The following is a 17,750-nucleotide window of genomic DNA, read 5'->3' on the forward strand; positions in this document are numbered from 1 at the left end:
GGGTGGTCCTGCAGGTGAGGAAGTCGCCTGTTTCCCACAGGCGTGGGTTCCTACTCACAACGAGGTAGCCCTACAGACATTTGATTTCTTCTGGAGACAGGGCACGGACTGCCTCCAGCCGAGAGTGGTTATTAGCTCCTGGCCTGCACCCTACAGCCACAGCTTTTCATTTACTGGAATAATGCACAGGACCACACTCTTTATAAGAAGTGTGATGTGGTAACTACAAAAATACAGCTAGGAGTTTTTGCTGGTGTTTTTAGGCCAAACAGCTTATGTCACTAAGCATTACATAAAGGCAGTATTAGTAAGCCCCTCACTCACAAAGTCAAGGTTAACAATTTCAAAATACCTTTTTTCCCCTTTGGTTTTTACACATTACGGCAAAAAGTGTTCTACTACTTTGAGTCTGTAAAGGAAAATCAATTCCTACAGCAGAAGCATTGGTGACTTCACATTAACTCCTTCTCGTCTTATACCTAACAAAACCACAGATGATGTTAATTCCTACAAGGGAATTTCTTGCTCGAAGTTACTAATCAGACAACATTTCAATACAGAGCTGCCCCTCTTGAAAGAGATTGAGCATGCATTCCTCATCTGTGCCATCTGAACCTCAAGCCACACACAGAGCAACCAGTTAAGAAAGCAGACAGAAAAGAACAATGTTTGCAGAAGTCAGATGCCACAGAGCCTCTCGAACTGAGTCTATGGAGGAGTAATTTTCCTTTCAATCACTTTAACAGACAATTTGCTCCATAAACCAAGGAGAACATTTAAATTGAATAAATTTAAACTTTATTTGCAAACAAACTGAACTCAAATGTATGAAGTCCTGGGGCAGTATCAAACTTCTGCAACATCCAGGGAAACTCCGGAACAGTGACATCACATCACCCTTGACATCTTCTATGTCAAGATATCTTAAGATAAGATGTGTAATTCACCAGTGGATCAAGTCTGAGAAACTAGTAACCTAAATTCTTCCTCAATGCTCTTCTAAAACTCCTAAAGAGTGAAGGGGAAAAATTGGAAAAAAAAAAAGAATTAGAAGATAATCACAAAGAAAGAGTAAAATAAGAAAATCCATTTAAAGAGATATACTTTTCTATCCATTAGCTGAATTAGTTTGACACCAGTTGCATAAATGCACATGCTGGCATACATGTTCCAGGCAAAAACAGCCTTAAGAGTCTTGGAATATTCAAGTGGAAGAATTTCAAAGCATGGGAATGACAGGATTGTAGGCTACTACAAAACTATTTCCATATTTGTTTTGCTATTTATCTTATCACCTACTTGAGCTTTAATTCCTTCAAATTCATGATGGATTTGTTTACACAGGTGCTGAAGTTGTATACCTGCTGTAACTAGTAGTAATATTTGAATACCATGTTAACACAGGCCACAAAACTGAGGTAGCCATTTCATAAGCCCAAAGTATAGTTCTGCTAAAGGCTACTTCAGTAATGTATGTAGTATTTCTTCATTTTAATCTGTGATTAAACCTACACCTTGCAGTAAGTTTGGGGTTTTTTGGAGGGGAAAAGGGAAAAAGAGACCTCTCAAACCCACCAAAGTCAATTTCTAAGGGATAAATTGCACTTGAAGCAAGCTCGAAACCAGACACAATAAAGAACAAAACAATTAGATTGTGATAGTCATGTTTCCTCCACAAGTTTGAATACTAGCAGCAGGGAGAATGCTAAGGAAATGAGTCATGACCAGATACTTGCCACCTCTTATTTCTTTACATTACTTCAGTCTTGTCACTAGGGTTTTAGGTGGACGCTTAAGCTGTTTAGAGCTTAGACTTGCTCTTTAAGCCAAGCAACTCATTTGAAGAGTTCAGGGGTATCTGCCGTCCACACAGCAAACTGAGACTTCAGTTTTCAACACAATTTGCAAGCTGCATGATTCAGAGGGCATTAAATCAAACTCCAGATATACTGGAGAGCAGTGTACCTATTCTCCTTGAACATCCTCTAGCACAATAGGGTAGTGGTAAAACTTGGCACTGTTAACTTTATGATTGGACTCTGTCTTAAAGGTTTTTTCCAAACTAAATGATTCTGTGACATTTTGTAGAACATTTTTCTGCACTACCTTCCCCCCCACCTCTTAAGAGTGTAGTTGTTTGGAGTTTGTAACCAGATCCCAACTGCATTAAAAACAAAAAAAAAAAAAAGAGAGCGAAGAGTTTAAGTTTCACTTTCAAGATAGTATTTTACAGTACATACAAAAATACTCCAGGGAAAAACCATACAACTTCATTGACAAAACCACCAATTATAAAGAAATCACAGAGAAATAGCATAACACTTGTTGCATATAAGCAGAATTTTTCCCCACCCCTCAAAAACCCTAATGCACTTCACTGGGTTAGCAGTGTTACCAGTTTACAGAACCAGACCTAAGACTACGATGGGTTTCCACATAACCATTTAGAACAGCTTTCAGGGTTTATCTGAAACCACTTTCTGCATGCCACTTGCTTTCAAAACTGCAACTTGCAGCTGGGCAGTAGTGTCACAACCGTTGCCAATATTTCAGTGCATCTTCAGCTGTGTGTTCAGACTCTGGCTTTACTACCCAGCGACAACAAAAAAAGACTGTTCCTATGTGAGACTTAGAGGTTAAGACAAAAAACCTCAAAACAAACAGGTAACATGGCATGATACATGCCTATCATCTCCATACCTTGGTGGCACCCTCTGCTGCTTTTCTGTCAATATTTAAATTAGTTATGGGCCTCCATAGGAGGCAATAGTTGTGTGGTGCATGGCAGTGCTAGACAGTGGGAAGCTGAGCACCATTGTGAGAGATGCACAGGAGTGGATGTGCCAAATGGGAAGATATTTTAAGATAAGAACGATATATGCATACGAATTAGGGAAGCACAAAGGCATACGAGCACATTCACACACACTTGAAAACAGAATGTGGCTGCAGCAAATAGTTAAACATGTTGACATACATTCCAAATCCAAGTCACAGGACAGACTGGGCTTTGTGGCTATTTCAAAAGATGTTTCAGCTGGTGACAGTTAAGACTTTTTAAAATCTAATAAGGGTAACTGTCAGAAAAATATGCAAAAAGAAGCAAGAGTATACAACAGTATAAAATAAGATCATGAATTTAGCAACAGTTATAGTCACAGTAACCTTCAATACTTTGTTAGGAACTACAACACACATTCAGAACACAGAACATGAACAAGTGATTATCCTCTTCACCTGGAGATATACCAGTTACCTGTTAAGGGTTAGTTTGATGGATCTTTTAACAATACGAATACTATTTGTTGGAATAGGTGATGAAGAATCTGGTAGTTCTTCACTGGAAAGCTTCTACAACACACAAAAAGACACCACAGGAAAAAAAATAATTTTAAATCAGTTAATTAGTTTCTAATTCATTAATTCAGAAGTAGCAGCAGATAAACCCTTTCCTAGCTGAACAGGACATTCTTTATGTACCAAAACAGTATGGCCCAAACCCATTTGCAGAGAATGATTATTTTCACCACACCTCTAGTTTAGTGCCCTCTGTGCAATTCTTTTCTTGCATCAGCTGAGACAACTATATTCCTGATGAGGGAGAAATTAGTTGCAAGTTGCTCAACAGCATAATAGAAGAATCTACCATTTTTCTCAGATCCATGGATCAGGAAAACAGTGTTTCTACTGTCTGGATTACTTCCAGCCTCATAGTCCCCAGTTTCACAACATTTTATATGAGACAGAAGAGTTCAAGTCACCTATAGACTTCAAAGTTTCCAAATCTCCTCACAGAAATCAGGATGCAAGAACTGATTACAGGACAAAAGAGCCAATCAGGAAATAAACTGCCAGTGTTTGGGAGCACAGAAATATGGATTTTCAAGTTCAGTAACTCAGCAACTTGGGCTACATTTCTGTGAGTAAACCTGGAAGGTCACTACTCAGCTATTTAATGTGGTGGAAGCACAACATGCAAAAACTTACCAACTACCAAGTTCACAGGGATTAATGGGACAGAAGTCTTTGTACATAAAATGAAAATACTAGTTTTGCTTTACCTATAAATCCAAAAGCACAATAAATACCTGAGATCTTGGTGCGATCACTGGAATCTGCATGTATTTTCCACCAAGGACACCCTGAAAGAGCCAGAAGGAATTTGTAAGAAAGTATTGCCAAGTTCACGACAGAGGCAGCCCATTTTGGCAGCTAGGATACTTTAAATCATGTGTACATTGACAACCTCCACCTCATGGGGTGGGTTTGATATTCTGAAGACCTAGAAGGACACAGACTTCAGGTTCAGGTATTTCAACCTTTACCAACAACATCTCGATTTGAGGGATTTGTTCACATCAATAAGTGTGCAGAGTATTTATACGAGACAGTCTAGGCACTATTCAGTTTTTCAGCTAGCGCATGGAATAAAATTACTTAAATATTACATATTTTTGCAGCTTTCCCCTTGACATCTCAAGGATTTTCACTTCCTCTGAATTCTGGATCCCAGACATTTAGCTAGAAGGACAAAGTACAGACTCAAAAGCATTGCTATGCTGAAATGACCTTCATATCTGGGTACAGCTTCAGACAATACATTAAATATATTAGCAGCCATTATTAAAACAACATTTATACAAGTCCACCATTACTCCACAGGAATATCAAGCCTCTCAAAAAATCTGCAAGTTGATTCTTTACAAGTGTCAAAATTGAGATTATTTTTTTTCCCCAGCTGTTCTTTGCCTCTGCTCAAATCAGAGGTCAAGTCACAAGACCAGCTATTTAAGGAGATTTATATAGAGCAATAAAACAAATCAAGCATTACTCTAAAGGTTCCACAAAACCAAGATTCAACAAGCAACTCCACTGCCATTTCAGCACAGGAGATGAGGACTAGGCTGGTGACTTTTTAAGCAGCAAAACCATTAATAGGCATTCAAAAAGCATCTGCCAGAACCAGATTAGCTTTTACATTTATAAGATTCGTATCCTCTTCATTTGGAGATGAATTTATTTCTGAATTGTTTTAAGAACTGCCTTCCAGATGAGACAGTTCATTCAGCAATTAGTTACGGCAGTGATAAGTACAGTAGTATTTCTGGTGACTTTTTAAGCAGCAAAACCATTAATAGGCATTCAAAAAGCATCTGCCAGAACCAGATTAGCTTTTACATTTATAAGATTCGTATCCTCTTCATTTGGAGATGAATTTATTTCTGAATTGTTTTAAGAACTGCCTTCCAGATGAGACAGTTCATTCAGCAATTAGTTACGGCAGTGATAAGTACAGTAGTATTTAGAGACCTTGGCACCAGATGAGAAAGTCACTAGTGCCAAATCCTTCCAAAAACTGTTTAATAGCCATACATTATATATAAGACAATTTATTTTATCTACATCCTAGTAAAACTATAATTATGCTTAAATTTAGATTCCCAAAACCATTTGGGGCATGTAAAAATGCATGTCTCAGTTATTTCGTTTATTCTACATCAGTAATCAATACTACTTCAAACCCTCCTTAGCCTAACCCCCCCTCCTTGCCTTTTCTCCATCTATGGCTTTTGCAGGGCATTCTCCCGACGGAAGCAGACGAGATACTTTAGAGGCTGATGAATAACATTCTTTAGGTGAAGCACTCTTAGGATCTGTGATTAGAGTCCGACTTATTTTACACTGTCCTTGGACAAAACATGCTCTGAGTTGAGAAACTGTATTATATCCTGGAACGGTGCACCCAATTGGAGATCCTGCTGTTCTTAGTGCAACTGTGGCCTCCATTTCTGTAGGAGACATATAGCTTTTAGAGTTTGGCCATGAAATTAGAATCATAGAAGCACAGAATTACAGAATCACCAAGGTTGGAAGAGACCTCTAAAATGATCAAGCCCAACTGTCCACCTCGCACTACCAGTGAAGCCCCTAAACCACATCACCCAAGAGTGCATTCCAACTACCACCTCAAATACATACTTGGATCAGTCCTAGAAATGCAGAGTTCTTTAGACATTGATGGCTCAGCTACACTGTTAACACCAGTACAACTCTGACGTTCAACATTGCTGAAAAAGTCAAATACTAGAGTTACAAAATGATAGTTCGTAAAAGACTGTATCTCTCATTTCCACGATGTTCATAAACATAAGACACTCCAGCTTCAAGTTACACCCATGAGAATTTAGATCAAGACCAAATAATTTACCTGGTATCAAGTTCTTCACTCCTATGTGTTCATGTGCATTACATTATTTTTTCAAGGATTTCTTCAACCCATCTCCCCCCATATGCCCAAGGGAGAAGGCAGCTTTATTCCTGAAGCCCTTAGAGCTCTCCATATGCTTATGATCCATATGGATTCAAACAAGAAATCCTAGACCTCGTTTACATTGTGTTCTAGTTAAAAGCAGCTTCTTCACCGTTCTAAGGTCACGGCACTAACCTTTCTGTCTCTGCTGTAGAGGTGTCCAATTTACGTATTTTATTTATGGAAGAGGAATCACACGGTGTCCTGGAATCTCTGTCTTTGGAACTGTCCGAACAGCTTTCACCTGAAGATGACCTTTTGCACTGAAGTCCAGTAGTATTTTGACTAATATCTGTCGCTCTTCGCTGAAACAACAGTTAAAAAATAAAGTTTTCAGGTAATTATTAAAGCAAAAAAACCCCAATACTGCCGGAAGAGACACATTTTTGTTATACCTTCCTCCTTTTCTGCAAGGTTTCTGCTGGCAAAAAATAACGGAGATGCTTTCTCTTCACATATGTTGCATCAAGCTTCATCCCTTCCTTCAGAATGTTGAGGGCAATAGCCTGCCTGTAAACTGACATCAAATACAGTGTTGTAGCTTAGTGGAGATGCTGCATTATGTGGCTGTCAAAGTTACCTATGGTTTCTTTGGAAACATGTGTCCAGCTCACATAAAGAACAAGGAGTTCCCAGCCTAAGGGACAATCAAATGCTCCCCAAGCGCTTCCCAGGGGATAAATGTGACTACAATGCTCATTTCACATCTAGCATAGACCAAATACACTACAGGTATTTAAATTCAAATATGCAATTAGATGTTCAGTTACAGCTGTGGCTTGCTAATCATGCAGCTCACATCAGAGCCAATTTGTACCTGAAGGAGGTTAATACTCCTTAACCATTTCTGGTTGAGAATAGATCTAGATAACTTTCTGAATAACCCCAGTTGTGCAAAGCTGAGGAGAAACCAGACACCTCACTCAATAGACAGCCTAATTTTTGATTTGACATTTACAGTGGTGATTTTCTTTACTGTAACAGCTCTGTATCATCATACAACTTTCCAGCAGTTAAGATATTAACATTTATTCTGTCCAAGGAAGTAAGACTGGATTTTAGGGACATCTGACTTATCAGACTCCCTGCAATTTAAACAGGTTTTGCTTAACGGCCTGCAAACAGCCTTTTATGCAACTGAAAAATGCTATACCAGCACAGCAATTATTACAAAATTAAGTCACATTTGATAGACCAGTGAGATAAGCTCATCATGTGTGTAACTGGAAAGTCAGTTTAATAACACAGAGTGGGAATCAAAGTAAAGACATGCAACGGAAAGGATTACAAATCTTTCCACAGAGACTTAGACCTATAGAAAAGGCCTAGAAGTGAAATAAAAGCACAAATATGAACATTCACACCAATTCACAATTCTTTCAAAGTAAAGTCAATAGTTTTCACATAAAACAGAGATAAAACTCCATTGAACAAAAGATCTCCAAACTGAGCCTTATATCCTTGAGTCCAACAACTTGAAGTTAGTATTTGCCCTCTAAAAATATTCTCTCAAAGTCAAGGCACACAATAGCAGCTTTCTAGCACATAACTACTGGTCATCCCTACATTTGCCAGAGAATTTCGCACCTCAAGAAATACCTTTTCTGTTCAATTCTCTCTGGATTCAAGCCCTCTATCTTATACATACTATAGGCTGTGCTTCACTCAACTAAGAGAACACAGCTGTACTAACAGTATTTGTGCAGAAACAATTTAACATTAGTTCTGGCCTCTTAGCAGAACATAAAATGTCATTAACATAATTTACATTTGTCACAATGTTGAAACACAGAGCCACTGTATGGAATGCCCAAGTACAGATAATGGTGCAAGTCTGAGGAAGTCACCCCAGCTGGCTTGAGACTCAGACAAGAGTTTGTATACATTTTTCTGTGCTTTTCTCATACCCCAAGTATGAGTTAAGAGGGTTGGGTTTTACTGCATTTACTCATGTTGTCTGAGCAAGACAATGCACAGTTCATGCTGCTACTATGGATAAACTCAATAAACATTTAAAAGAGTCTGCTGTTTAGAACTTTGTCCAAGCACACTTGTCACATCAGAAGAGTAACCCAATTTCCTTAGTTCTTTGTTTCTTCTTAGGCAGGCCTAAGCAAGCACGCACTTCTGAGAGGTACAAAGAGCAGCCTGCTTGGGAAGAACCACCAGATTATGGGAAAGACAACTTTCAAACAACTCCTCATGCCAAACCCCCTTCTTCTAGGGCTGTCTAACAACTCTTGCAGTATTGATTTATTTCTAAATCTATCAAAAGTAGTAATGGAATATAAGCATGAAAATTTACATGCAAGACTGCATGTGACAACTCACTGACTTTCATGGTTCTGGAATCATATCATACACAAACTGTTGTCTTGGAAAAATAGCACCAACAGGCATTAATAACTCATTTTAAAGCTTGGTAGAGTCAATTCCCACTTTTCAAGTTCAGCAGCTGACTACTGTTTTTTGACAAATGTAGCTGCCCCCAGTACATGGACATCTCCTGGCTTCACATCTGACTGTTCCTTCAGGAACTGTTGTTTCTTTGTGACTATTTACATACGGTATGTAACTAACACATTTTTGTTTCAAGATGGACTTATTTTGACAAAGTGTCATCACATTACATTTTTTAATTAATATGTTTCAGTCTATAGGAATATCTAACAACAGAAGGAAGCACAATTCACTTTGTGAGGCAACTTCCACAGGGATACAAAAAAATTTAAACCCTCCAAGTCTAGAGCAAAATAGAGGCTTACCTGTATCCGTGAATGACTGTACCCCATATGTTAGATCAATGTTAGTCTTTTCTGCACTTTCCACTTTCTTAAATACAAGTCCAAGAAACCACATTGACACATAGCCACTCCTACAAAGACAGATTCACAAACTTGATTTAGGCATAGATGGCAGTTATTTAGATTAGAGCACCTACTGCCCAGAAGGCATTAAGCAAAACACTTTAGGTGTAGGCAGCGGTTAAAGATTAGAGCCAGCCCCAGAAAACTTAAGCTCTCAGACTACTTCTCTCTGAAGTCCTCCCTCCTTTAAAAAGTGCTTTAGTGCTCAGTACCCTGTCTGTTAGAGCATGTACCTACAAAATTAGACTGCAGGTATGTATTGAACATCTCTCACCAATGAACTGAGGTGAATGAGTATAAAGCAGTTACAATACATTGGCAAAACTGTACTTCAGAGAAGTAATGGAACTCACTGTTTACAGAGATCTTCATTGCCAGGGAAAGACTGCGGTTGTACATGTGCAATAGTTACAAATTCATTCCTTTCCAAGTTCCCAACCAGCACACGGATTTTAGACTCAACGAGGCCAATCCTGGTAAGATCAAGAGATATTTACTCATTTTAACTGTATCCAGCACATCAGTTAGGTGCCTTTTTGTAATACAATGTTAACCAAGGAGTACGTTTCATACAGCCGAACAGATGCTGGATCTTTCTATGACATACACTAACTTGAGCTGTTTCCAGTGAGATTTGAGCTGTAATTTGAGCTACTGTTTCCAAAGACAGAGGTAAATAAGTTTAACATGTACTCTTAACAGTTCAGATAACACTTCAACCTATAATCTATGATGAAAATATCAGCAAGCAGCACCTCTGGTTACATTTTGAAATGCAGCAAAACTCCTTTCTACCCCAAGGATCAAGCAGCTTAGAAAATGCTCAAGCACAACTGTTCAATTATGCCCAAGTAAACATACAATTCTCCCTGCAGATTGATGAGTGAAAATGGAAAAACAATTTTCAATAAATAATTAATAAACAAATGATCTCATCGTCTCATCAGAAACTTACCTGAGAAATTAATCAGACCAAAAGGGCTTTAATTTATTTAAATAAAGTATTGGCATTTTACCTTTTTACTTAAAACTCTGCTAACTTTGAAAGCAGTCAGAAATCTGTATGTTCTTCAAAAGCATCTTACATTGATGAACAACAGAGCTGTGTTATCTATTCCCAAATCCATTCAAGAAATGGTCAACAAAACTTGTTGCTATAGCAAACTGAAGCAAGTTTATCTTCTGCTTTTTCATTCTCCCAGATGCAAAACTGGAAAATTTGCCTTTGTTTGTGTCTCTGTAGAAACATTACTGAAGAATAGCAGGTCTGGAACAGGCTGACTATATGACCAGAGCAATTTAGCATTGAGCACAATCTGTCCTAAATTAAATATGTTCACTCAAACTATTTTATGAACCCAAGTCTAAGGCTCTAGAACAGTGGTCTCCAAAGCAGGGGTGTGTGTGGGAGGTGTCTACTCCATACCTAGTTGCATAGATAAGTACTTCATTTATTAATACAATTCACAAAAATAAAGTGCAACACTGAATTGAGTTTCAATTATGCACTGTTCCCACATTTAAAGTAAGACTTACCAGTTTAAGTGATGCTCTTTTGTAGAGGCACTGGCAATTAACACAACATAATGTCTAGAAGAAAAGAAAAATGAATACACTAGCTCAGGACTTTATTCTACATTCTAAAGATTTTTATTTTTTTTTTAGTAAAAGCAGAGTCAATGGCATAACACAGTTTTTCCTTACAAAAATTCATATGACTACCTCCATTTTCTTTTAAAAAAAACCCCAAACCAAAACACATCAATGTCATCTATTTAGACTGCAAGTTAAAACTGACTGTAATTAAATCATTTCAGGTCCAGACAACAGATTTCATACATACTTGTACTTCTGAAAGAAGTCGAGTGGTTCAAAGAGCTTTGACCAGTCTGATTTTCCTTTGAGAATCTCATCTATGACTTCAAGCCCTACAATTAAGATTGAAAACCGTATTATAATTCTGTTTTTAAGAGTAGCATGATATAGACTTTACAAGATAAAGGTTTAGAACCAGTAACTGACAGGTGAAAAAGTAGGAATTCCCTTGACACAATGCAGATCTACTACAACAGTTCATTGGAAGACTGGTGCCTTGTTGCCTGCAACAGGAATACTTCCCAGAGACCTCACCCTACCTAAAACACCTCACTGAACAAAACTTATCAGATAATATGGTTTCATATAGCAAGAAGTAAATCAGTGAATAAGCATGGAAGGTACATTACCACGTTGGAATTCCTCTACCATTACTGCTCGTGTTGATGTAGAGACATTGTATGTGGAGTTCTGCTGGGGATAGGCTGGTGTGATGATGGGCATCACATGGTGCCGGTCTGATAGGTTTACCTAGGATGTTACAACATTGTTCAGCATCAGTTTAGGTAAGAACAAACTTTAAAGGCTTCTGAATTCAATGCCTACATACCCTAGGGTCCCATACGGGTAAGTTAAGAGAGCTCTCTTCAGATTTTTTCAGCAATACAGGCTTTGGCCAATCCCTGTATAAGAAAAGGCAGTAATTAACTACCCCTTTCCAACTCTGCTATGTAATTCATGGTAGCAATAAATACTGTCAGTGTAAGTCTTTACATAAAGAACTACGTCTAGGAGTGTTACTTCTTTATGCAAATTAAAACAAACAACAGCTCTTACCATCCTGAAAAAACCAAGAAGAATTTCTGGACAAGAGTAGAAGCCACAGCGTTTGGATAGAGTTGACATATTCTTGCTACTAGCATACACCAGGAAACTCCACCAAGAAATCCCATGATGTTGGAATAAACACCACGTCCTACAACGGATACCATGCAGTTAGTCTACAGTCCAAATTCACAGCACCAGCTTCACAATCTATAGAATACTTAATATGCTTCAACCTCGCAGTCATTTATTTTTGCAGTGCAGCGATGCCAAAATTTCTTGTGCTTACAGTGACAAGAAAAAGAATCATTACCACACCACTTCCCAAATTACTGCTACTCTGAAATTTGGTTATGCTGCTACAGTTACTGCTTCACTCCGACTTCCCTTCAGAAAAACTTCTGTCATACTTCTAGCACTTGCTCTAGCCACACATGCAAAGGGTATTTTCGTTTTGTACTTATTTTGGCATTTTTATCACTTGTAGTCAGGTTCCTAATAAGCAATGCAGCACACTGTCCCATAAGCACTCCCCTCTTCTCCCCCACTCTAGCCCCATTAAAAAAAAACTGCATGGGATCTACCACATGGACAGACCCTGAATCTAAACTAAGTTTCAATTTCAAAAGTGCCATTTCAACAGCAATCCAAAGCTGAGATACTTCTAATAGCAAGCATGAGGTGCCTCTGAAAAGTTTAAAGATTACAATCAAATCACGTTACTCACGTTTTGCCCACAGCTTAATTGCACGGAGAGCGAGGCGGAAGTTCTCTATATTTGGCACCAGGCGTAGTATTTCATCAGTAACTCTGCTGCCTGCAAGGCAAAAGTTGAAGTACAGAAGTTCCTCATAACAGGTACAAGTCAGTTTTATGCTATACAGGATCAATTGCTTACAGCTTATCATTCAAGACTATAAAAACAAGTCTGGATTACTTCTTTTGTATTACCTTAAAGATTAAGGTTACACATAACATTTGGCATCACTTCAGCTAATTGGTACCCTCAGTTTTTAATAAGGCCTTTCTACAGGATGCTTTAGCCATATACTGAACCACAAGAAGTTCCACCTCAACATGAGGAAGAATTTCTTTCCATTGAGGGTGGCAGAGCACTGGAATAGTCTGCCCAGGGAGATCATGGAGTTCCCCTCTCTGGAGGCACACACAAAACCCACCTGGACACATTCCTGTGTCATCTGCTCTAGGTGACCCTGCCTTGGCAGGGGGTTGAACTAGATAATATCCAGAGGTCCTTCTTTCAACCCTAACTATTCTGTGACTCCAAAAGCTAGGTTCCTTTTGACAGTCAGGAACAATTAAACTAGTCAGTGTTAAACAGCGAGCAAGTCAGGCTTCAGGTATTTTAATTACTATTTTTTATGACCTACCATGCATTCTTTATCAAGTGCTCTACCTAGTTGTCTGCATTTTTGCAGCAAATGGGAACACTGCTCACATCCTGATCACATAAACATGAAATACAAGTCTATCTAAACACACAACTCCTTGAAACTTCTATATTTAAGCCCACTTGTCACTTCCTCAAAACTCAAGTACAAAGGAGATTAGTTTCTTCAGCTTGTTCTGAGATATGGGTTGTGCAACACGTTTCAGTAACACACTCCTTTTAAAAGTGTGTAAAACATGCTTACCATTTAAGCTCCGTATGCATCTTATATCCAGGCTTTTCAGGCATGAGTCATCTCTGAGATCAAGGTCATCAGAAACAGTTGGCGTAGATAGCTTTGCAAACACGAGATCAATCTTAAAGAGAAAACAGTTCCAACCATAAGTTCCAGTGCAGCACTGTTTGCAAACAGCACACTGGTGAGGGACACTTAGTCAACTCTAAAGAGTGGTTAGCATTTGTATTTTGAATTATGCAACTATAAATCTGCCAAGGTATTTGCCAGAAAACTCAAGAAAATTACTAGAAGTTCTATATTTTATTTACAAACCCTTCATTGCATCACTGGCTTATTTTTAAGCCATGGAAAGAAAAGATTTTTTTTAAAGCTGAAAAAATTAAACTTGGAATATGGATTAAAGGAAACTCACAATCACAGAATTGACATAAATTCAAATCACCTTAACTATACATCAGCAAAGGAGAGAGCATTTTCTTTTTGTGATAAGCCCTTTTGATGCTGAAGTATCTGGTTTTCAGTACAGTCTGAGGTGAGAAATTATTCTGTGAACATCTCTACCAGATAAAGGCCACAAAAAGGTCTGAGCTCAGAGAAGTTAGCAAGGACGCTGCATCTACTCCCACTCTGCGCCAGCCAGTCAAGTAGGCTACCCTGATCTACACCACAGGTTTAAAACAGATGTCCTTGATGTTCCCATGACTGTCAGACTTCCTAGGAGCTTATTTTCCTATGAGATCCCATTTTACTTAGTGTCTTCTGCTGGGATAGGTTGTGGTCACTGTTTTACTGTGAGGGTGGTGATACACTGGCACAGGTTGCCCAGGGAAATTGTGGATGCCTCAACCCTGGCAGTGTTCAAAGCCATGTTGGATAAGGCAACATGGTCTGACGGGAGCTGTCCCTGCTCATGGCAGGGGGTTGCGACTAGGTGATCTTTAAGGTCCATTCTAACTCCTTAATATTCTATGATTCTATGTTTAATAACAGTTTCCTAAATACACTGTAAGAGACCAATAACCTTGTAAAACAGCACCATCGTAGGTCTCTGGAAAAGTTATCACATTCTAAAACAAGGAAAATCTTGCATATAGAAAAAAAAATAACATTCTTACCTCAGTGCCATCAAACTCAAGTTTGATAACTGGTACATATGCATCCTCAATGGCCTGTGAATGAGAGGCTAACTGTAACAAACCATGTTTTTGCTACTTTAATGTTTTTCCTATACTATGACAAAATACAGTGTTTATAGTACTAAAGTACTCAGGATAAAGACTGAGTTGCTTCCAAACACAAACAAATTGCTAATACTAGATTTAAAGAGTTATTTAGGCAAGAGATTCAGAGGCTGATCACATATTGTAACAGTCAGACACTGCACAACAAACCATTGCCATCAGTGTAAGCTCCTCACTACATCCAAGATTAAATTAAGGCTCCAGGAACAACCTTGCTTTTTGATATAGCTTGTTCCCAAACCATGGCAAAGGGAGAAGGGTACACAAAGGCTCTTATATGATGTACAGTTGTGGGGAAAGAAGCCAAAAGATGGACATCAACATTTTCATGTAGCATAAACCAGTATTTTAAAAGGTACTCAGAAGCTATCTGGTTCTTAATTTTGGCTTAAAGACATTCACTACCTATACAAGTCTTGACTGTGAATACTCTTATTGTAACCCTTGCACAATCAAGCAGAGCGTTTACTCACTCTTAGATTTTTTACTTCCTCTTGATTTTTTAGTTTTTCAAAGAATGACTGAAAAAAATCCGATCTTTCCACATGACTGGGAGCAACACAGAGGGCATCTATGTCAGCACCTGCAAATTGATTCCATTCCTTCTGTTAGTCTTGGAAATCACTTTCCAACATCCCAACTATGACCAGACACTGAAACTACTACCTTTAGTGTGTACTCCAAGTCTGTAGGAACCAAAGGTAAATATTTTACCACCAACATTTTCTATTAATGAAGGGGGAAGTTTCTGTGGGTAGAAGAGAGAGTTTAAGATGCACATTGTCCTATGTACAAGTTTAACTAACATATAAATTATTCACGAAGACTGTAACAGCCTCCATAAACATCACCCCACTCCCATCCTGGGTTTTTAGTTTAAAAGACTTTTTCTGAAGTGGGTTGAGCTTGCAACTCAAAATGAATTTTATGAGTAATATAGTCCTTTTACTAATTTATACAAATTAAGACCTATTATTAGCCTTCCCTGCAGCAGACACACATAAATTAACACAATCTAAGAGTCATTCAAGAGGCAAGTCTAGCATAGTAATTTCAAACTACATTGAGGGCTGTAGGTTGTTTGGGGCAAGATTAGTGCCAATTTACCATCTCTCATCCACAACGTTTCAGCTTTGTTAACAGCTGCAAGTCAACTGATAGAGTCAATTTACAAATTTATTCAGTGCCCCAAAGACTTTGAGATCTTGAAGTCTTTTATACCTTATTTCAGTGGCAGTTACTAGAGCTCTACTTAATACTTGCGAAGTTAGAAGTCGAACTGTAGCATAAATCATCCTAGTAGCATGACCTTTAAAGCAAAAGGCTTCAGCTGCTTTGATAAAAACCTAAAAATTCCTTACCTTGCTCTCAGCAAGTTCTGAAATCCATTCTTTGACCAAGTTATTCAGTTTACCAAGAACAGCAGCCCTGTAAAGAAAACTCATGCTAAGTTTGCTTTAAATAAAACAGTAAGATGTTACCAAATTTTCCATCTTGTTATACCTGTGATAAAGTTCTTCCTTGTCTTCAAACACTCCAAATGGCTTCATTGCTTCAATTAGCTTCTGAGTATGAATGTGGTCTATCTCATTAGGAAGAGCCAAGCTAACTGGAGAAGTAACTCCATACTGTCCTTGAAGCTGCTTCTGCTGTCTAGAAGTACTGGGAAAAAATAAACCAATTCATTTCCATTTCTTTGGCCCATTAGAACTGATGACCAGGAAATAAAGAGGTTTGAAACCCACCAAGGGTTCCAACTACAGATGCAGCTTTTAGTTACCTGGTGTTCCCCCCCCGCCCTTCTACAAGGCCACTTTTCAAGGTTTATTCAATGTGTTTTCCAAAAAGCTGGAGGCAGGTATCAGGACTGTGATCCTATCAATCAGTCTCCCCATTCAGAACAGCTCTTTACTAACAAGTGGAACTAGGTCTTGACCTAATTTGCCTCATTTATAAGCATTGACAACTTTCACTTCATCAATAATCATAATGAATATTTTCTTCATGATATCATTTCCATAACCAATACAGGAGGGAAGCACGTGTTCAATTGTTGTGCATTACATGTAAATCAGAACAGCTACAGAAGCAACTGCTTACATGTTTTATGCATTTCTTGCATTGTGCAACTTGCACTTCAGAGTTTGCCTACAAGAAGAATGGGATTTAGACTAGAACATAATTTAAGATCTTTCCAATGTACAGAATGGCACCATCTGCCTTTCATTATCTCATTTTTCTTGTAGATAACATAATTACAGATTGACATAAAGGGTAATATGTTACCTAAATTTATTGTTATTAATATATGATTTACTAATTCCACATCATTCATATCTAATTCTTTTAGTCAATAGTGCATTTTTTTATAGTGGCTTGCACACATTACTGGAAGTTTGCCCTCACAACTTAAAAGCTGAGGAAAACAGCACTTAGAAAGCTTTATTGATTGGCTTATACCAAACAGAATTTGTTGCCTTTTTAGAATTCAGACTAAATAAGATGCTACTTCACTCTCTCAGGCACAACAGACTTCCAGGGCTATACAGTTAAGGGATCTTAGGGATTTCATCACACATCATACACTACCTGTTCACCCATCAGCTTTTTTGAGTAAGAAACCTGTTGCAGTTCAGTACTTTCCTAACCCTTGATACAATTTGTGCACCACAGCAAACAGCTCCAACATGTGCCTGTTCTCATAGATCCTAATTTCACACAAAGAGCCAATTTATTCCAGGTTTTATTTACAGCTTCATGAAGTGGTCCACAACACTCCACGCGTTGCAGGGCAAGGTGCAGCCCAGGGAGCTGCCTTCAGCCATCAGCATTGCTATGAAGAAAAAATCCCTGGTAATCAGTTCCAGAGCCACCAAAACTGCCAGCAGAAACCAAACCTCGGGGAAAAGCCCCACCACCCGCGACCCTCAGCGAGACCAGCCCCACTGCGCCCCTCAGCACTACCGCACCAGCTCATGCTGCACGGAGCCCGCAGGCAGCTACGGGCAGGTCCGACCTCCCGTCGCCGACGGCTCAGAGAGAC

At 38.6% G+C, this 17,750-nt stretch overlaps 1 protein-coding gene across 1 annotated transcript; it reads right to left on the reverse strand.

Moving 5' to 3' along the window:
- Positions 1-3,252: 3,252 nt before the first annotated feature.
- Positions 3,253-16,374, reverse strand: PAPOLG (poly(A) polymerase gamma; the record flags this gene model as incomplete). The annotated part of the gene is made up of 20 exons (XM_009080889.1): positions 3,253-3,351; positions 4,089-4,142; positions 5,551-5,789; positions 5,980-6,068; positions 6,446-6,615; positions 6,706-6,827; positions 9,076-9,185; positions 9,531-9,650; positions 10,714-10,767; positions 11,021-11,105; positions 11,403-11,523; positions 11,603-11,675; positions 11,830-11,968; positions 12,545-12,634; positions 13,473-13,584; positions 14,582-14,635; positions 15,181-15,290; positions 15,374-15,455; positions 16,069-16,135; positions 16,211-16,374. Coding segments are annotated over 20 exons (2,154 nt in total), but the record flags the coding sequence as incomplete, so codon positions are not given.
- Between the last annotated feature and the right edge of the window lie 1,376 nt (positions 16,375-17,750).

The sequence above is a fragment of the Acanthisitta chloris genome, unplaced genomic scaffold, assembly GCF_000695815.1.
Source record: "Acanthisitta chloris isolate BGI_N310 unplaced genomic scaffold, ASM69581v1 scaffold32238, whole genome shotgun sequence".
NCBI classification, from domain to species: Eukaryota; Metazoa; Chordata; class Aves; order Passeriformes; family Acanthisittidae; genus Acanthisitta; species Acanthisitta chloris.